This window comes from Megalops cyprinoides, chromosome 1 (genome assembly GCF_013368585.1).
Source record: "Megalops cyprinoides isolate fMegCyp1 chromosome 1, fMegCyp1.pri, whole genome shotgun sequence".
NCBI classification, from domain to species: Eukaryota; Metazoa; Chordata; class Actinopteri; order Elopiformes; family Megalopidae; genus Megalops; species Megalops cyprinoides.
This window is the reverse complement of record NC_050583.1, coordinates 23,864,014-23,886,129: the sequence shown is the minus strand read 5'-3', so window position 1 is coordinate 23,886,129 and position 22,116 is coordinate 23,864,014. Positions and strand designations below refer to the sequence as shown.

At 42.3% G+C, this 22,116-nt stretch overlaps 1 protein-coding gene across 1 annotated transcript in view; it reads left to right on the top strand.

Annotated features, from left to right (window-relative positions):
- Positions 1-22,116, top strand: part of si:ch211-176g6.2 (ras-associating and dilute domain-containing protein) — a 35,745-nt gene that overhangs the window by 8,806 nt on the left and 4,823 nt on the right. Inside the window, exons 5-12 of the mRNA XM_036538915.1 lie at positions 4,071-4,754; positions 4,917-4,954; positions 5,361-5,542; positions 5,945-6,054; positions 13,197-13,416; positions 14,088-14,260; positions 20,932-21,076; positions 21,865-22,034. Coding sequence (XP_036394808.1) covers positions 4,071-4,754; positions 4,917-4,954; positions 5,361-5,542; positions 5,945-6,054; positions 13,197-13,416; positions 14,088-14,260; positions 20,932-21,076; positions 21,865-22,034 — 1,722 coding nt within the window. The remainder of the gene's footprint in view (positions 1-4,070; positions 4,755-4,916; positions 4,955-5,360; positions 5,543-5,944; positions 6,055-13,196; positions 13,417-14,087; positions 14,261-20,931; positions 21,077-21,864; positions 22,035-22,116) is intronic.

Sequence of the window (22,116 nt, the reverse complement as noted above, 5' to 3'; positions counted from 1 at the left end):
AGTAATGACAGTGGTGTAATTATCTCGTCATTTCTCCCCTCAATCACTTGGCTGACTGAAGCTTTACATTTGAGACTGTATCTGTGACCCATATACAGGAATTCAGCCCATATATTCCTTGTATTCCAATCCAGTGTCTTCCCCACAAGCCTATTTTTTATGAGTCCAGTCCAGCCACAGCAATTTCCAGAGGCATACACTGACAAAGAGATTGTATTTCCTCACTCTGTGGTTTTCTTGCTCCAGTTGGGATAGTAGCATGCCCAAACCCCTACTGCACTGTGTTCTGGGGACACTGAAAAACTGTCATGGTACTCACTTATGTTCTCCCTACTGCAGTGCCTGCTATTCTCTTTGATGTTGCTTCATTATAAGCACAGAAAAAACATCTTGACTGAAGTTGTTAGCTTACCTTACAGCAGGGATGTCATGTTTGATATGTACAGCTCTAAGGAGATTCTGTCTCTTCTCTTTCAGTCCTGCTATGACCTAAACATTAGATCATCTTGTTAGTTAGTGGAGGATTTTGGTATCCAGCTCCTCAGGTGATCAGTAAAAGCCAGGACATTCAGTTTACTCAGTATTAATCGGAATTCTAAAACTTCCGAGTCTGCAATTGAATTAAAAGAAAATGGAGATTACCCAGCAGACTAGAAAATCCCACATGAAAACATCATTGGCCTGGGGAAGGGGGGGGGGGTGAATAGCCAGCCATGGTTTAGGCAATAGTAGGAAACAGTGAAAGAGTTGAAACAGTGGTGATGTTTCCTGGCGGATTAGCGTGACTGCCGAGTGATTCCTACTGGAGTGCAGCAGACAGACATCAGAGGCACAGGTGACCCTCACGGTGGAGGAGGGCCCCTCTTGTCATTCAGGTGCACTCCACAGCTCCTGTCAGCCCCACTCTGTAGCAGCAGCTTAGTCCTCACATGGGAGCGGCCTTCTCTCACCAGAGCGCATTCAACGTGATTATGCTCCCTGTGTTGTTGAATCTCAGCGTGGCCTTGAAGCCAGGAGTCTGCCAATGACGCTGAATGCTTCCTGATTACAAGCACAAAGCTGAAAATATTTTTTAAAAGGCAGCTGTATTTGGTTGCATGTGTTATCACCCTTGAAACTGAGTCCTCAAAGCAAGCAGCACTGGAGGCTGAAATAAAGTTTTTAAGGGTTAGCTGAAAAGGTGAGAGTATTCACTCACTTCTGCTGTAGTGTTGGTGACCTACAGTTGAAACATGTTTTAGATTGCTGTGCTGTAGCTTATGAATGAGGCCCTTAGTATATGTATGTGTGTCTGTGTCCTCAGCCTCATGGCCAGCAAAGGCCTAGCATACACTCTTGTCGAAGGTGACTTACATAGCTTGCAGTTTTTACATTCATTTAAACAGCATTGATGCCCGTCTTCACAACTGCATATTTAATGAGAAAATCTGGGTTAGGTACCTTGCAGATGGATATAACAGCAGTGCCATACCAGAAAATCAGACCAGCAACCTTTCGGTCACAAGTCCTGTTCCTTACCATTATACCAGACTGTGGGTCCACAGCATGAAAATAATTCATAATATTCCAGCACAAGGCACAGATTGATTATCTGGAAATCCAGTATACACAGAGAGACATTTCTGTATTCTGATAGTAAGATATTGTTCATTTCCTTTCTGTCTTGTAGTACATTTATTTGCATAATTTGAGGTCAGGTTGCCAGTGTGTCAGCTGGCCAAACCCACTTTACAGCAGCAGTAAACTCAGCTTTGCAGTTTTTTTCTGCTCTATTGTGTATTCTGCTGAGGTTGCAGAGTAGACGGATTGCCACACAATTAAAAAGTAATGGATTTATTCACGTTGGTGACACAATTGTTGCAGGAAAGGCAGGTGGTCTCCTTGGGGAGATTTTTCATATATTTTTTATATTCATCAGATTTTCAATGTGTGTACAACCGCATGTTAATTATTGAACTGAGAAATATTTAGCATTCAAGTTTTTCAAGTTTGTTGGGTTCTCTTTTTCTAAGACCAGATTTTCCTGATTACTGTACATGGAAAGAACAATATTCACAGATAGTTGCTAGAGACAATTGCTAATGTAGTTAGACAAATAGAATGAGGTAACAAAAAATAAAACGAGCTCAGTGACAATTTATGGTCTTCACTTGGGTGAACTTGGGTACACAATCTATTTCTGTAAAGCTTCCCAACAAGGAAACTTCCCATCCATTTCTTCCTTTGTTTCACTGACATTTCCTCTGTTGGAGCTTAAGGTTTTTATTCATACAGCTCCACATTGTTTACGTGGGTTCTACTTTGTATGATAGTTTCAGGAATTTTAGACTGATTCCATGCCACATAATTTAAGGACTTGATATGGTGTAGGAGGACAGCCCCGAGGAATCTACTTCTCTAGGCCACAAGTCGACTCTCATTGTAGACTTGTGGCCTAACAAAGGTTGAATACATTCCACCAAAGATTTTAAATGTAAAATTCCTCTTTTCACAATGGATTATTCAACAGCATCATGAAGATAATTGGCAATAATGAATTTTAGCTCACATTTATTTCTGTGTCTCGTATTTAGCTGTAGCACTTAAAATGAGATGCAAAGTGGCCTAATAATGGGTTTCAGTCAAAGTTATGGCATGTAACCCACAGTGCTGTGTCTGGTCAAATATTGCACATTTAAAAGATAGAATTAGATCTCTCTATTTAATTTTTAGTGTTAATGATGAAATTGTCTAAGCCATTTTAAACTCCTGTTACACTGTCTTGAGATTACATTATTTTCCAAGCAACTTTTCCTAGTACACACTGTACTAAAACATTCTGTTTGGCATTGTGAAGCAGAGGATTCCCAGAAGTTCATAGAATATTTCCCATTTTTCCAGAATTACCCAAATTACCTGTGGAAATGCACCTGTCTGAAAACTGAGTAATTGTGCAACTCTAGTCCTATCTGCAGGAAGGACTTCGGAGTAGATTGCTTAGGAGCTGCTTGCTCCACACTCTCCACTCTCTGATGTATTGTACAAGAACCCAGCAGTTATCACAGAAGCATTATTTGTGGTGGCTCAAATGACTAATGACAAAATGGTTGGGGTTTCTTTAACAAACTGTAATGACTGGCTCTCCTATGCCGGTGAATGACAAACACTCCTGGTATTGTTGATGCTTAGTCTGGCCTATTATCTGGAACCTGCCTCTCTCAGCCTTTCCTGTGTAGTCCACTCAATCTCCTGTGTATTGACAGTGCAGACGGTATCTCTACTGTCCCCTGGTTCACACGGCACCATGAATCTGAGGAGCCGGAGACAGTACATCCATCAGACAGCATGTAGCACTCAGTCATCATCCTCCTCTTAGGCCCCAGTGCTCATACGTGTGACAGCCTTAATCCTTAAATTACCATTCACTGACCATCATCTTATTTATATATCAGGTCATTAGACTGACTGTTAATGGAACTGTACACATCCTGTCCCCGTACTGTCACCATACTTACTGTATGCACTTTTGTACGTCACTTTGGATAAAAGCATCTGCTAAATAAATAAATGTAAATGTAATTTGGTATTGTACTTTGCCTTTATTTTTCAAAACTGCATAAAAAGGCAGAAAATGCTTGGTGTTTTATACAAAGTATGAATTGGTTAGAAAAGACCTTATGACAAAAGTTGGCAATAGCAGACCCTCTGACTGGGTCTGCCAATCACAATCAGTGAATGGAACTATTCAACCCAGCTGTGATCAGAGTCAGGTGACTGTAATACTTTTGCTTGTATAACCTCACAATTGCAATTATACAACCACATTTGGGAATGAAATATCAGATTTGGAATGCCTTTTCATAAACTGTCCCCCACACCTTTTCTTCTTGATCAAGGAAGACGAAATTTGAATTTGCTGAAAGGAATGTAATATCTTTAAGAGCACTTCAGTGCCCTAAAAGCTGACTTTGCTGATTCGGTGTGTCATCATCGTTTTTTGTGTCTGATTGCAACACACCGTCCCTTTCATTACGCTGTCAGATTTAGCTCGGCTGTTGTGATTTGATCTGGTTTTCTGACACACCTTCCAGGATTTTGTCATCTACCTGATGAGTGGGATGACCACGATCTTCGGACGCTGCAGCGAGCACTCCACGGGGGAGGATGTGGAGAGGCTGAAGGTGGACATTCTGCTTTCGGCTCCAGACATCCTGCCCCAGCACTGCTGTGTGCGTCGTATGGAGGCCCCCAGCCAGGGGGACGGGAGGAGGACAGTCACCCTGATGAAACCTCTCCATGGTGCCTCAGTCACGTGTAACGGCATCCCTCTAAAGGACGAGTCTGAGCTCCGCCCGGGCGATCTCATTGGTCTGGGCGAGCACTACCTGTTCATGTTCAAAGACCCCACCGTGACCGTCGCCTGCCAGACACCGTCCTGGCTGAGCTGGTCATCTTCCTACCCAATGGCGTCTGTCTGTAAAATGTGTGGTTCCTCCCTCGCGGAGACCCAGGCGAGGCCCCGTGTGCAACGGGTCCCTGCGCCCTGTCTGAAGGACTCTGACGGCCAGGATCTCCTCTTGGTCTATGAGCTGGAACATGAGGATCACATCCTGAAGGAAATTATTGCAATGGCCGATCCTCATGGGGAGGACCCCAAATTGACCCCTGCCCTCCTCATGTGTCTGTGCATGCAGCACTCTGCCACGTGTTTCCGAATGGCTGACTTCCGTCGGCTTCTGCTCCGGATTGCCAGCCAAGTGCAGATGACCATGTGGGTAAGTATTCCATCCTGTCCCTTTTTCTCACTTCAGTCTAGCCAAAAGCACCAAATGTCTAGGCTTTGTCTGGACTAAAATTTCTGTTTGAGACAAAGTAAGATTAGCATTTTTTAAATCGGTTTTAAATCTTTAAACATTTGTTCCTTTGTCTGTGCACAGGAAAAGACCAAGGAGCTTGCGGCAATTCAGCCAGAAACGTGAGACATTTTATGTACTGCACTTGTTTTGCATTCTTGACTTTAGGCCAGCACTCATTTTCATTCATTTTATTTCTGAAATGTCCATGTTTGTGACATGTGCTCTGAGCAGCTGGACTTTTCAGAATGGCGTACAGCTGAACACCATTAATCTAGAGAGGAACCGCAAGAAGAACAGCAACAGCACAGTTCTTTTTATTGTGCGGTTTAAAGGAAATTTGTACTATAAATACAACTTTCTTCTGTTTTTTTTTTTTAATATTGATTTCTGAGAAGTAAAACTGAATGCATATGTTGGTGTGAGTATTGAAAGGAGGTCCTGAGCTGACTAAGCTTTTAAACAGCATTGAGGTGTAATGTATATGGATATGGGGGTTCATTGTGGGCGGGAACCTCTATGTTGCAGGAGCTCTGATGCAGGGCAACAGGACCCAGAGCAGCTGCAGCTGCTGACCATAGAAGAGCTGACCCCAGGTCTGCAGCCGCTGCTGCAGTGGATGGCCAACGCCATCGAGCTGCTTCACTTCATCCAGCAGGAGGTGCCCCAGCTGCTGCGCTGGATCCCTGAGGAGGATGATGAGAACATGTGTATGCTTTCTTGAACTAAACACTTGGGAACGATGACACTTTGTCCATTTCATTTTTTGTCAGACTCTTGTTAACAGCTCCTTGGATGAAAAAACATCCAAAATTCTGTACATAATAAAACTCTAAAATAATATTCTACCTAGTTCAGTTTCCTTGCACCATAATATTCCGTCTATGCAATGAAAATGGCAAGACGTGATCATTTGAAATTAGAGTAGGGACTTGAGTAGAGTCATTGGTGTCCAGGTAAGCAGAATCAGGGAGTCCTCAGACATCCTGCTTAAAAAAATCTTGTATTATTTGGTTATGGGCTGGGTTTCAATGGCATGTCTTTATGGTATAAGAAAATTCAGTGATCAAGTTTTATTGAACATATATATCTGTTTTTCTTCATGCTCACAGGCCTGGATTCTGACCTGACTTCCACGCAGTCAGCCAGCGAGGAGGCAATGACAGTCCTGGAGGAGGTGATCATGTTCACCTTCCAGCAGTCTGTCTACTACCTCACCAAAGTAAGTATCTCCCTCCCACCTCTCTGCCACTCCCAGTGGAAAAGAGCAGTCCTCTGCTGGGTCAGTAAGTAACATACCGTGTCTGGTAAGAGGATATGAGGTCTTATAAATAGTACACAAGTGAACTAGTAATGCCTCAGGCATGTCTAAAAACACCAGTGAGAATGTACACATTTTGTGCTATGGTGATCATTTCAGGCTTTGCTCTGGCGTGATAGGCTTTGCTTTTTGTCCCTTCCTTGAAATGTAGCCACAACAAACATGGAAAAAACTCTCTGCTTCTCAAGGCCACATACCTCACATATACAGTGAGTTTGGAGAAATGTTTAGGTGGAAATGTAGAGCAATGAGCAGCATGTGTTACAGCTCCAGTTACAGGTAATGCAATGGAAAAGCAATTGAGATGTTCCGTCTACACCAAGTTTGGTTCCAGCCTGTTGTAGGCTGTTTCCAGATCTACAATGGAAAAGGGGAACGGGTAGCTCCCTTCAGTTTGTGAGTCCAGGTCTGTGTGAAATTTTCTTGCCTTGATCTGAATCCAGTAGCAGGGTACTCTTGATTTATGCTGACCTTTGTCCTCTGTTAGGTAGTTTCTCCGAAGGCCAGAATGGGACCTCAATGGCTAAATTCTAGTCTTCACTGAGTGGATCGCAAACCTTATTTTCAGGAAGCTAGGGCAAAGACTTTAATACAGAATGTCTTTGACTATGTCTACTGTTACTTCCTGTGAACAGCAGACATTAGGTCTTTCTAAAAAACATACTAGTTGTAATTATCATTAGCTGAGAAGGAATTCTTCTTTTCTAAGAAAACCCAGTTGTGACCACTTTGCTAGGTTCTACTTGCTTACAGGTTTCCCTCTCATTTCCATTTTGGCTGGGTGGTTTCTGGTATGTCCTCAGTCATGGAGGAGTGTGCCTTGGCTGCAGTCTGGGAGTCTCGGGCCTGTGAAGTAGGTCAGGGCCATCAGCAGGGCAGGCGGGGGGTGTATTTGATGAGGAGGGTGCGTTGGGAGGGGTGTTGTCTCACTGGAGTCTGGAGAGGAGGGGTTTGTTCTCATTGGAGAGAGAGGCAGTTACTGACTGAACATGACCTGCTGGATGTCAAAATAATGACCCTGTGAGAGATTCCAGAGGGTGCTGAGTAAAGATTAATGGCATACTTTGTTGTTTTTCTGAATTATCACAAGTTTTTATTTTCACAGAATTAAGTGATCTTCAGGTCATTTTCTTTGTTTTTTTGATGCGGAAACATGTTTAACATGATACTATTAAGTATATGCCTGGGTCTTACCTAGTAAAGTGTCTTTTTAGATGACTTTGTACTGGTTAAAAAGGAGATATATCAGATAGGAATTAAAGTTTTGCTCACATTTTCCAAAGGTTACATATTTCCAATGGATTCTCTCTCACATAGCTCTGCGGTGGACAGAAAAGTAAAAAAAGTGACAGTGAATGATGAAAAATGTTGCACAATCATGTAGGAGAGAGAGTGAAATGTGAGGATAGCATGAAAATGTGTGCTTTTGTAGCCATGGGAAACTGAGCCTGTCTGGGCTCGCTTGCCATGTTTGTTAGCTGAGATACTCCGATCTAAAAACAACAATCAGTGGCTGGCCGTTTGAACAAAGAACTCAAGGAAGACACTCCCCAAGTAGCTCCCGAGTAACACTTGGAATAAATGGCGCATTGTTGCTGCCACACCGTGGCCCTGTGCTGAGAAAGGACCAGACAACAGGGGCATTGTGGAGCCCAGCTGCCATGCTGGCTCTGACTGACCCCCAGTGTGCCCTGGTCCTGTTGCTGGTCCTCAACAGGGTAGTGGCTGTGGGCAATAGTGAAAAATAAATAAATCAACAAACAATAACATCTGATTTTAGTTAGGCCTATAGTAATAGTAATACTGTAAGTGTAAGTAAGTATCTCAGCAAATAGCTGGGGTAAGTTTTGATGCTGTGAAGGGACGTGGTTTGGGGTTTCTGTGAAGGGACATGGTTTGGTTTGTGCTCGGTTAGTGCAAGCATTGTCCCCTCAATCTGGATAATGGTGCCCGCTGTGACTGATGGGGAACTTTTTTGTCATACTGGAAACAGTCTTTGGAAATGGTCAGCGATACTACATCCCTGGGGACTCTGAATGCCAAAACACACTGGAACAGATTTTTCATGTGCCCATAGTTATGCGGATGACGGTGGTTGACACACACCCTTTTTTTTTTTTTTACAATGTCGTTTGACCTGCGCTTTGCCAGGCCCAGAGGGTACATGTTCCCACCATATGGGAAAAATCACAGAGCAGTTGGCATTGCGTTCAGTGAGAAGGAAGCTTCACACAGCATTCATTGTGGGTTGATCCAATCAGGAAGCAGCTGTAGTCCAGAGAGGAGCAGAGAGCAGGCAGGAAAAGTGGTCTCACTGTCTGTTTCCTGCACAGGAAGAGGGCAGGAAAGTGAGCCAGTGTTGCCATGGCTCCAGAGAGCACCATTCACGCAGGAGGGAGGATTAGGTGCCTGTGTAGTGGACACAGTGTCAGAGGTCACCAGGCAAGCCTCAGAGTCATGTGGGCAACATGGAAAGGTGCAGCTGACAGTCACCACATAAACCAAGCCAGTCAAGTCCTTCCAGGCCTGTCAGCACATGTTTGTGATGTAAGGTGGTGTTGCTCAAAGTTCTACAGGGTAAACAGGGAGCATCATGTCACTCATGCATTAAAAGTTCAATCTGTTCTATGGATGGTGTTTAATTCACAGAACTCTTTAATGACATCAGCAGCTGCCTTTTACACACCCACTCTGGGGTGGAGGAGGTCATGTTCTGACTCATGCAACGAATTACTGTGGAGTGTTCTTCTCAATGCTGAGTTTACTGGCTGTCTGTGTATAGAGCCTCTTCCTCTTCCTGCTCTTCCTGTTTCACCTGTAATGGTGAGATGAAGGTGGCCTTAGAGACTCCTTAGTCAAGGCAAGGGATATGATGCCAGTGTGCAGTTCATCTACATCATTCTACTATTTGGAACCCACATTTAAGCAGCCATCACAGAGATTTAGGAATCTAGTTTAATCATCATACTATTTTTGTGTAATGTCATCTCCTTTGGGTTTTTGAAGTCTTTAGATCTTGTTTTCCTGCATTGGCTTTTCGTATAATTCTTGCTCTGGGCATGTTGTGTTACTGATATAAGAATGAGATAGAAAAATTAGATTGAGTTAAGTATATGCCACAACAGTCACATAATTATTGTTTATGCAGTTTATTTGTAATTAACATGTCTGTCAGACATAAAAATGTACTCTGTTAGTGCTTTTTAATTCTGTTTTTGTATACACTGGATTCTTTTTGATGTGAATATTTCAAAAATAAACCTTGATGAAGGTGGCATACAAGACAAATTATTTTTAGATATAGTTATTTAACAGAAAAAGCTGTACTTTTGCAGACCATTTGTATTTACAGCTACCTATGGCATATCAGGAAAGCAATGATTAACATTATGTGTAACCAGTGGTGTGTACCTTTTCTTAGAACATAAAATTGGTCTACAGGTAGAGCATAGCTGTGTATCCAAGCTTTAATTAATTTGAACAAATGTCTGGAAGAAATATGATATTCCATCGTTTTTTCTCTTCATGTTTGGCATCGTGACAGAGATTTTAACATTTCAATGAAAATTCCATGTCCACATGTCCTCTCAAGGCGCATTCTTTCAGTGGTGATTCATTTGATTACGTTTTTCTCTCCAGTTGTTCAGACAATGACCTTTGTTTTCATATTATGTGACTCTGTAATGACTTAATACATCACTAAAGGCAAAAAGGAAATTAGATCATTTTTCAGAACATTTCTTTTTTTCTCACCGCGTCACACTTTTTGTATTTGCCCTCAGTGGTTATCCTGCACAGGAATGTATAGTGCCTGCAATTGTATGGCAGTATTTCTTGATCCTCAAAGCTACTTCCCCTGCTGCGTTTGCCATGTGCTTGGCCCACGGATGCCAATGGCTGCAGCCATGACGGCCTCATTGGCTGGGATGCTGCAGAGGATGTGTCACCATTGCAGGGGATGAGAACCAAGCTTCGCCCGCGCACACAGGCCATGTTACTCACTGCGCTCATTCAGTGTGAACTGAAAGAAAAGCCGAGGCTTAGACCTCTCTTTGTGACCGCCCTGCCTCCAAGAGAGCCCTGTCTCCAGCGATGGCTCGGTGGAGCCTCCTCCTTTATGAGGCCAGGAAAAGGCGAGGTCTGAGACGGCGGGTACGTGTCCCACGCTGCTTATGGGAGTCGGGGGAAAAGGTCGGGGAAAACGTCGAAAAGAAGGAAGTGAGAGCGATCTCCTGTCACAGGTGTGCTATGGGTATCTGGCGATTTCTCGTCCACCATGTACCCGCTCACTCCCTTGTCAACACAATGCGTAGTGAAAGAATCCTTTCAACCCCCGATCAGTGGTGAATCCAGGGGGCCTGTCTGTTTATCTACAGTCCACCTCTGCCACAGAGTGGGGGTGGGGCGAGGGGCAGACTGCACCCCCTCCTCCTCCTCCCACACCCCCTCTGCTCTAATGAGACCACCCTTTCAGCAGTGTGACTGTAAAGTTCACCACAGCAGTTCCCACACTGTTAATCCCCCGCCGGGCAGGCTCTGCTGAGCTGACAATGGAACTGAACACAGGGCTGCCAGGGTCCCAAATCCACACTCGTGGAGGCTGGCGGAGGGAAAGGGCCATGTTTTGGGCACTTAAATGGCTGTTACATAATTTAATATTGAGTTCAGCTTCTAAACAGACGGTGCAGGGAATGGTCTGTTGTTTAGCTGCTTTCATTTTTCCAGTGCTTTAAAGGGTCTGCTTTCACAAAGCATGGACACGGTGGTTACAACTCGTGTAGGTACTTGAGTGTCTATTTCCAGTCTTTGTAAATGCTATTTCAACCCTGGGCCCTTCGGTATATAAGGGAGACCTGGCACTGCCCCCTATGTCACAAGCTTGTTTTTACTGAATAGGAAAGGCATTTTGCTGGAGATGGAGCAGTGTGAGTGTCACATGAGGGACATTTTCATCTTGCTTTAGCTCCTAACCCACTTGCAACAACCTCAGCTCCAGCTCGACCCTCCCTCTTTTACATTCATTCTGAAATAATCCTTTAAACCCAGAATTAAGATCGCTCTGTTCTTGGCAGTGGAATTCCTCAAAGTCCCGCCTTCTCTCTCCAAGTTTTAATTCACCATTGTACATGAACTTATCTTTAATTTCAAAGACCATTGACAGAGAGAGGTTGGGTAGAGGGGGGCAAGTTTTTTAGGTCACCGTTGTCACCTCTTTTTCTTTCACCATGTGCTTTCCCATATTTTTTTACAGTTCTCTGGGTCAGAACATGTTTTCATTGTGTTTGTGCAGGCACCATTTTCTGTCAGGATTCACTGTGATTTTTAGAGCAAATTTATATTGAAGGTAAACAGAGCCATGAATAAGGTTAACTGGCTCCGTTAACCTAAAATAACAAAGATTAAAGTCAATGTTTACCCTCAGTGAATTTCACACAGTTCCATCTGGTAGAAGAGGAAGCAGCTGCTAGTATTGCCCAGAAAACAAAAGCGTGTTTTGGTAGTTTGAGTTCCTGTTGAAGGAGATGTACTGACTCTAAGTCCAGGCTTTGGCCTCTTGATAGATGCTGTGGGGTGATGTGGCAAATTTCCTGTCAAGTGTTCTGTACTGTAGCATTCAAACTGTTAAGTAGGTGGTCAGCACTTTCTCTGCAAGCGTTATAAAACTTTACTTTTGTCAAATTTTACTGTTGTCAGATGTCTCCACTATATATCGGTATAATGAGGGTCTGTGTTTCAGTACGTGGTTGTGATTAGTATATGGCCCAGAAAAGAAAGTCAAATAACAACAAAACAACAGCCACAACATGGACTAACAGCAGGGTGTAAAACTGCACCCACACTGTGAACAAACAGCAGTTTGTAAAACTATGCCCACACAAGCAAGGCTGGGTGTCATAGGAATTTTATGTATAGGAGTTTTTCTTGGCAAGAGTTGCGAGTTTTTGGGTGAGAAGGGGGGCAGCTGCCTGTGTACAATTAGCAGGGCCAGGACAACGTTGGTGTTGTCAGGCCCTGCCAACATAAAGAGCCCTTCAGCAGCAGAGAGGCAGGGCTTCACCAAAGCGCCTTCCAAACTGCGATAATCTAATGCTGGATCCACTGCCTTCTCAAATGGCCTGGTCTCTGTAGGCAAATGCCATGGTGCCTTATAGAAAGTTTGATTTCAATTTGCATTATTGCCCTGGGTGGTATTAGTGCAGTATATCAGTTTGTTGTCTAACATGGGCATTACCTTTCTTTTTATCTTTAATTCCTTTCACAATTTCGGTCAGGAGTTTAGAACCATACAGGCATCTATGCCATGACAGAAAGCTGGCCACGAATGAGGGGTGTGTTACTAAAGATGTAAGTGGGAGTAGTGGGGTCAATGGGAGCAGAGGCTTTCGAAGGTGGGAAATGTGTCATTTTTACAGGAATCTGCTGGCATACCCATCCTCAGGGAAAATGGAATAGTACAAGTGGTGTAATCTTATCTCTGGCCCGTGACTCCATGAGATGCATTGACCATCTGCCATCAGAGGACAATGTCCAGACCCCTATGAGAAGTCCTTATCATCTTTATCAGAGGAAGTCAGCCACAGCTTGGTTTTTTTAACCCTCTAGTTGCTGAGTGTGGACAAAGAAGCAGGGAGCACGTCTTCTGTCTGAAATGACAGCTGCAACTCTGTTTGCATGCTCTACTGCTTACGTTATTTGGAGTTTCAACATTAAATGACAGTGGCCATTTACCCTCGATTCAGTGAAGAGCCTTATGTTTGATAAGTTCAACTCGGTGAAATGAAAAACAGTCTATCGACACTTAACTGTAATTTAAAAAGATGGCACAGTGTACTGTGTTCTGAATGTGCCCGCCAGCAAAGATGGTGTTTTAACTCTTTGTACATGAAAAAGTAGTTGGGCGTACTCAGCTAAAAGTCTGAAGGTTTCTTTGGGTAGTGAAGCACAATTAATATAGGGTATCATCAGCCAGTCAACAGTGGTTTGTTGGCTAACTCTTAGTAGAGTACACTGAGACTTTTTCTTCCCTGCCCTTCCTCCTGCAGACCCTATACACAGTGCTGCCTGGCCTGTTGGACTGTAACCCCTTTTCTGAGAGCGGGCAGCTGCTGGTGCCCGAGGGTGTCAGTGCTATCCTGGACATTCTGAAGCAGACATTGCAGCTACTCAACTCCTTCCAAGTGCACGCGGAGATTGCCTCCCAGCTCTTTGCCTATCTCTTCTTCTTCACCAATGCATCACTCTTCAACGCTCTCATGGAGAGAGGTGAGTATCCACCGCCTAGATGTGTTCTTGCTGTAACCTTGCTGTATAGCAGGATCACTCGCTTTTCATTAAAGGGAATAAATGTTGTTCTTGTTAATGGCTGAAAAACGTAACCTTAAAATTAAAGCTTCCTGCATTAGGCTAATATATGGCACATAGCAGCAGTCCTTGATATATGTATAATGGTTGGTGTTGCTATATTCATTATAATATATAACATTATATTGTTTACCTCTAGTCTAGTGCAGTACTGCACAACCAGCATAAAATAAACCATGTAATGGATATGTTGAGAATGTCAAACATAAATATGGACAAATTTCAAATCTGGTCTGTAAAAATGTAGTTGTTGAGGCTGTCTGCCATTGTACTAGGGGTGCCTCAAAACCTTTTTATGCTTAGTGTTTAGATGTTTGCATGTGAGAAAATCCAATAGCTGAGCTAGCTCTTCAATCAGGCTGCATCTGTTGTACTGTATGGTGGTATCTGCTGTCAGAAGCAGTAGAATTTGTAACAAATGTACAGAATTTCCAACAAATGTACCTCTTTACCTCATTTGTGGAAAAGCCTTTTCCTAAAATTGTGTCCTCTTCTCTGCTGTACATACTGTTATGCATTGCACTGTGAAATATTTTTGGAAAGTTGTTTTTATGATGCTGTTCTGCGTGCAGGCTCTGGAGGTGGATTTTATCAGTGGTCCCGAGGGGTTCAGATCCGGGCCAATCTGGACCTTCTGATGGACTGGATTCAGGGCACAGGGTTGGGTGATCTGGCCTCAGACTTCTTCCACAAGCTCTCCTCGGCAGTCAATCTGCTGGCCACTCCCAAAGAAAACCTGCTGCAGGTGGGTCATTAATCTCTGTGGAATTTCCCTCTACCTATGCTTGGTTTATTAGTCCATTCATTTGCCTTGACGTTATGCCAGGCGGTCCATTTTTACTTAATTACTATATTACAGCGCCTTCACCTTGATGTCATGTGTCTCTCAGGTGATAAGAGCTGTAAGAACAATGTGTGTGCATTCACGTGCTGTGTTTGCTTTGCACACCTACATGCCACAGCGCCAGAATTGTTGGGAGTGTGATATCAAGCATGGGGGTAAAAGAAAGTGTCAAGAATAGCAGTTAAGTATGTTGTTGAAAATGTACTTTGTCATGTATGGATTCAACACTGAATACCAATGGGTTATAAAATAAGTTATGGGATCTAGGTTTTCAGTTCTCTGACACATAATAAGTTGTTAACAGCAGATACGGAATTACTGTATTGTGTAGAACATCTTAGGAAATTCAGCTACATTGGTATGTGTTTTCACATCTTATCTACACTTAGGAAGGGCAGGCTATAAAATGAGCCTTCAGGAGTGACTGGCAAGAACTTAAACCTAGGACCCCACTCGTGTAACACAAAAAGAATTTAATTGCACAAATGTTGTTAAATTAGGCCATTGTAAATTGTGAAATTGTCCAGATAAAGACAGCCCAGATGTCCCAATAAAGGGAAAGCTATAATTGTGCATTGCAGTTCAAACAAGGAAACACTTCCCTCTCTGCTACAATGACACTGTGTCCAGTCCATTTTAGATATCTGTAGGCGCAGTCATTTGTAATGTTAACATTTAAGGCATGAATTCACATCTTGTCTACACTTCAACTAATTATGTCTCAAATTTTTGTGATACAGTTTGCTTTATTTTAGTTAAATCCTGCACAATGCAATAGCATTCCAGACATGTAGATTTTTTTCTCATGATGAATGATGTGTCTCAAACATGAATAAATTTTGAAATTTCAATGGCCTTAAATTCAAATTTTTAATTGCCAGCTTGATTATTGTTTCATATCTTATATAAATCTAAATCATATCTAATATAATATCTTTAATAAGATTAATGTCTCACGTAGACATTTTATTTTGTAAACATGCCCCTGCATTCTGCTGTTCCAGTGTTAAATAAAGTCTACTTCATGTTTTTATTTGCTTTATATTTTATGTAGATCTTACTGGCTGCAGTTAGCTATACAGTTTTAGTCTAATTAAGTAACATTATGCAAACATCGACAGGCTCACGCACAGCAGTTTTTTCTCTACTTTCTTCTGTGTTCTTCCTCTCTTTCCTGTCTGATATTGCACTGTCTCTGAAGTGGGCAGTTAACTGAAGAAATCATACAATGATATGATGTTAACATGAGTGGGCTGGCATGCCAGCTGTAAGGCATACATTTCTTACATAGAATCCCACAGTCCACCTTCCAGCACAACCAAGATGCATTGCACATACTCAAAGAGTCAGAAAATCAGGTGTTGCTGTAGTTTACTTAAAGTGCAGTATAAACTTGGTAATCCTCACCTGCACACCTCATTCTGCCTCATCCTGTAAAAGGGGGGGGGCTTCAGGAAGCACAGGATGATGTCTGTGTGATTGCAGTATGTTTGCAGGGTAGTTTGGGCAATAAAGCGAGGAAACCATAAAAGATTCCTGGCTACAACACAAACAAAGGTCAGAAAGTACCACACAAAGCAACCTGCTCTTTTAAAATTTATGAGGCTTGAAAAGTTCTTTGAGTGTTTTTTTCTTTGGGAAGGAGGCTGATGTCATGGTCATTGTAGTGGAAATAAAGTTTGCTGCTTGTACTGTGAATGGGCTCTGACTCCCTAACTCTCCTAACCTATTAACTTAGTGTATTTGACGTATGGCGTGGTTTACAACTCTGTCTCTCTCGACATGCAGATAAAGGAATGTCTTTTGGATTAGTGTGACCTCAGCGGTGACAAGTTATGAGATCATCCAGTAGTCATTCAGGTGCCCAAAAGGCATTATAACCAGGAGTTTTTTGTTTGGTTTTTGTTGTAATAGCATACCGATTCTGTAAGCATTTTACCATTGTCCCTCTTTTCAGTGGTGTGAACACAATGGGTGAATTTAAGTGGACACAAAAATATTTCAGTGGTGAGTGAAAGAATTTCTCCAATGAGGTGGTACAGTGTTGCTTGCATAGTGATTTATCACCACTTATAACAACAGTATTAAACAACTGAATGAAATTAAACTACATGTCATTGCTTATGCATGGTGTTAATGATCAGTCATCCAAGTACAATATCACAATGTTTCTCCTATCAGACCCCTTTGTTTTCTCATAAAATATGTCCATAGTGTATAGTCCATAGTATGCTCATCACAGAATGGCACCACCCTCCCCTCACCCTCTAGCAGTTCCTGAGAACTTCACTCCTCAATGGAAAAAAAAATCCTTGCAGACTGCTCTAACAACACAGACTGCATAAATAGTTGCTAGGAGGCAGGATTTGTGTGTTATTGCTTTGCATTAGTTCGCATTTTGTGGTTTTCTAAACAGAAGTTTTTTTGCACACACCCATGGTCACGCCCTTTAGATTACATTGCCACATGTGTGTCTGTCACACTCCCCGATATGTGCTCTATTCTAGGTAAAACATGTTACGTGGTCATGTTATTGTTCCATATATTAATTTGGAGGCTCAAATAGCCTCATTATAAATTTGTACCGAACCTATGTAATGTATTTTCGCATTCTAGAGAGGAACCTGTCCTGGCCATAGTTTATGAGAATTACATTATTACATTACATTATCGTCATTTAGCAGATGCTCTTATCCAGAGCCACTTATATAGGTTACAGTTTTTTACAATGTTATCCATTTATACAACTGGATATTTACTAAGGCTTTCTGTGGGTTAAGTACCTTGCCCAAGGGTACAACAGCAGTACCCCAGAGGGGACTCGAACCACTCGAACCTACTCCTTAACCACTATGCTACACTGCCACCCCAGTTATTAATTATGAGGTATGTTTATAACCATTACTAGCACTTTGGTGTAAGCATTTAGGTAGTTGTATCATCATCATCCATAGATCATAATTGAAACTAGACTGAGACAGGTTTCCTCATTGATTCATTCTTAATTCTTTCTCTTTTTCTACTTACAATTTTTTTTTCCACTTGTGCAGCCCACTGACATGAAATAAAATCCTGATCTGTTTTACATACCATGATCATCCTGTAATTTAAAAAGCATTCCTTTGGATCTGACAGTGCCTATGTAATTCTATCTCAGTGCATCTACAGTACTTCCTTAAATGTGGATGTGATTTATTTTTGGCAGCTGAGTGGTTAAAAATTAATTCCCTTTGTCCTTCTTACAATGCTGTCACATGAGGTGTGACACTTGTGACTAACGAGCAACACATCTTGTGCACAGAAAAGAGAATCTGCCATCTAATAATGAAACTTGAACAATACTCTGCATGACAGAGTTTCTATGGGAAAAAAACACCACCAACACCCATCATGGGTTTTGAGATAGAATAGCTTGTTACTGCTGCTTTTTTCCTGTTTCCCTCAGTGGGGGGTGAACTCACTCTGGGGGAGACTCATGATGTTTCTGGAGTGGAAATTTAGAGAGGAACCTAAAAGATTTATCCTCGTGTTTTCCTCCCTGCTGCCCCCTCACTCCCACCCTCCATTGCTCACTGATTTCACTGGATCACACAGCAGAGTGGGGCCATGTGGGAAGACAGAGCATGGTCATTGTAACCTTGTAATATTGCAAAACTATAGATGCAATAATTATGTGTTCCATATGAGTTTGCATTTGAAAAAGGTGTTTTATTCTATGTTTCTGTGAATGAATAGTGGGAAGCCAGAGATTTTTCTTGGTTTGTGCCAATTTGCTATGCAAGAGACCACAGGTATCTCTGAGGAGGTCAGCCTGACCAGATTCTGGGGCTGTAACAATGCCTGAAACTCATTTAAATTCACTTAGAAACAAAGTCCTGTTCTGTGACTAATGCACTTCTCAAAAATGGAGTTGAATCAAAAGGCGAAATCTGTGTTTTGAAGCCACAGTAACGAAGACTATAGACACATAATATGAGATGCAACCCACAGTAAAATACAGCATTCATTCCAGTGTGGAATAGTATTAAGTTGATGTTATATCAGCCAGAAAGCAGTGTTTTTTAAACTTAACTGGACTGTGTCCTGCACAGTTGTATCTTGGTTTGGAAAACTGAAATGGAAATCAATATGAGTCAGATTGTATATTTCAGAACATTTCAGGTTTAGCGCCAATGTTACTGTAAAAGTAAATCTGAAAAATAAGTGTGGAAACATAGGCAAAGGAATGTCATTAGAATGCAGCGGTGTAATGTTTTACCTAATGGAACAATTGACCTTAACAGAACGTGTCCAGAGTCCACATTTCTTTCATACCAAAACAGTTTTATTTATAGCCAAGTGGACTAAATTGGAACGTGCAAGTTCTGGAGTCAGTGCAAGTGGTAGAGTTAAAGGCATATAGTGTTACAGTGTTGAGTGGGCTTAGGTTAGGCCTTGTGAGATTGGGCATGGATAAGAAGTCGGGGGTCTGGTGAGTAGTGACTCAGGGTCGTGTTAACCTATTGGGCAACATGGGCTGCAGCCCAGGGCCCTGGCCACTAGGGGGCCCCGGGAACAGCAGATTATGTTGAATTTTTGAATGGGATTTTGATTGTATACCGAAACTTTTTGGTCCAGTTTCCCCAGTGTAGAGTAGCCTACATTGTCCTGTCGCTAATCGTCAGTGTCAGTGAGAGTGGAGTTTGTAGGCTAGTCACTTCACAGCGATGCCTCACGAGGTTATTAGAAAATATGATAAAAGGTTCTTTGGCACTTGCATTGATTCAGACTTGTGCCAATCTTCACTTATGCGTGAGGACTGTGATTCATTTATTTCGTCTTCAGTCTGTTGTTGGTATGTGGGGTAGCCACAGTAATTTGCAATTCTCAAGTATTATTCTAACAAAAACCTCATTATTTACCAAGCCCTTTACAACAGTTCAATTTGATGACCTCTTTGGGAAGTAGGCTACGTTAATCTGCATCAACTCAACCATAAGAAGCCAGCGTGTGTGTTCATCTGCTGCAAGACGAAAAGAACTCATGAAATGTAACCATTTCGCGCGTACGGTCACACCGATGTGATTAGCCGTTTAGCGCGTATGCTAAAACCGGTGTGTTTAGAAAACTAGATTGGAAAAATTCTAGCCAATTTTAGCTTTGAGGAAACAGCGATTTAACATAAAAAATAGCAATAACACAATGAACCATGTGCGCTACATAGCATAAAAAAATAAGTTACGTGCGAAACAGTTAAAGATTCAGTCCGCGATTGTGACAACCCGAATCATGACAACATGTGGTAAACACGTTTAAGAAACGCTTTTAACACGTTGGTATTCTGTCTAAAATCACACCACATAAGCACCTCTGATAAATGTTAGAAATAGGTTTCAGCTACGTTCATTATTTAGCGTTGTGTTTAACACTTATTTAGAACGTGTCAGTCACGTCGGTTATTGGGCTTCCTTGGTTGCTGTAAATTGACACCAAATTAACACTTTTGTTAAACATTGGAATCTGTGTGTCAGATGTGTTCATTTTTAAACTTGTGTTTAACACCCAATTGGAACGTTTAAGAAACATTTCTTATTGGGTTTCTTCCATTGGTGTCAACAAACACGTTTGGTGGACGTAGTTTACTCGTCGGTTTTGTTGAAAACCAAAATACAACCCAAATCAAACATTGGTTTTGGTTCAAATAACATGTTTTGCTACTTGCGTTTTAGTTTTCCGGTTGAAAATCGTGAACATAGGGCCCCGGGAGGTTTAATGCAGCCCTGAGTAGGCCTAGTGTTAATGGTTGTTAGTGACAAAGTGAAAGATTATGTGACAGTTAAGGATTTCTTTTTTTAAACACCTGTTATTTCTGCTCCACTCAAGAGTCATCAGTAGCTTATGTGTTGTGGTTGTGACTCACACCCCTTACCACAGCATGTCAAGCATCTCTGAACATACTGCACAGGAAATAGCTGACAGTATTGGTGCTGGAAAGTGATGGGGCCAGCAGCCCAGCAGTGAAAGTCAGCGAGAGGACCTCAGCCTGCAGTATAATCAAGGCCATTGCGTGCTGAGATGAGAGTAGTCTTGTGTAAATCCTCCTGGTCATGGCAGTATGACTGACTCTTTGGTGATGATGTTCTCCTCCAAATCCTCTGCTGCCCTCCCCTGTAGGGCTTCTGTTTCAATCTTAAAGTGCCAAATGCATGAGGATTCTGTGTGTGTTATTACCTTTGATGGTTCCTTTATTTGGCATTAATAATTTGATGATTCTCAATAATTGATGGACGATTCTCACTTCTTAGCTCTAGTGCTTAGGGCTACATATGAATTCTCTTATTTTTAGATGTTGGTATTTCAACAGTGTCAAAATCAAGATGGTCACAAGACTGCATTTGCTAAGTTGCATTCTACCAGCATCCCAACACAAGTAACAGCCAAAAGCATTTATTTCCTAAGTATAGTTAAAGTACTATTGTTATCATCCTACCAGTTTATAATTTTCCATCAGTAGGTTTATTCTCACAGGCTGGTGTGATCAGTTTGTTGTATTCTCTGTCCTCACTGGCTGGTGTGCTTGCGTCTTCCTGCAGGCCTCGTGGCGCTCTCTTCGGGCTGAGTTTGTGCACCTGAACCCGGCCCAGTTGCACCACATGCTGCGGGAGTATAATCCAGGACGGGCCTGTCCCGCCAGCTGGAGTCCCACGCCAGAGGAGGCTGACGCCGCCTTGAACACTGGTAAGCATGGTGGTACCCAGTACACTTCCCACCACTCTGTCAATTACACACATGCACACATGCATGCACGCACAAACGCACACACCCACACACACATGCACATGTACACAAACATAAACACAGACACACATACACCCACATACACACACTTGCTGTTGTGTACTCAGAATCACATATTGATATGCAAACATACACTCAACTTCTGTAATCACAGCTATTTCAAAGTCTATCTGACATACATTATATTTTAAAATAGTTCAGAAATTATCTGTTGTCCTTGATTTGACTGAGAAACTGATTTTGACGTAGCAAGACATTTTGGGGTACTCCTGAAGGTGACCCCACCATTGGTCTATTTGTGCCTAGCCCAGCACAAAACAGGTTCTGGGGCCAGAGTTACATGATTGGTTCTCACTTTGTTGGACAAACAGTAGGCAGAGATCTCCATGGGCCTGGGCAGGTTCATGGGATCCAGGCAGAACTGTTCATGGGCCAGTGAGTGTGGTTCCTGCATCACAGTATTTAGCCCTAGTCTAAGGCCTCAGAGCCAGACTAGCTCTTCCCACTGTAATCTCACTATTTTGGATGTTTGGTCTTTTTTGTACGCATATTTATTGTTTTGAAGGTTGTTTTAACAGTAACTTGGGTGAATATTAAGAGCAATAGAGAGGGAGTTTAACATACACTTTCAAAAATGAAATACAGAGTATTCAATCTCTTTTGATTCAGATTTTTGGAAGAAAAATCTTTGGTCTTTTTCCCTCTCATGACTTCCCTGCCTTCCATAGCTGATATCCTGGAAAGTTTCGACAACCATCCGCCCCTCATCCTGCCCAGCAGCAACTTTCACCTGGAGCTGGGAAAGCCTGTCAAGGATAGGAGTCTGTGTGGCCAGCTGGCCCGGCTCCAGGAATTTCTCCTGAGTCTCAGAGATCTACCTGCCAGCCCCAAGCTACAGGTAAAGGCCTCTTCGGCCTCAAAGCTCATGTTGTTGTAATCAGACCTCCACTTTTGGACATCCATCATTGTCAGAATTGTTT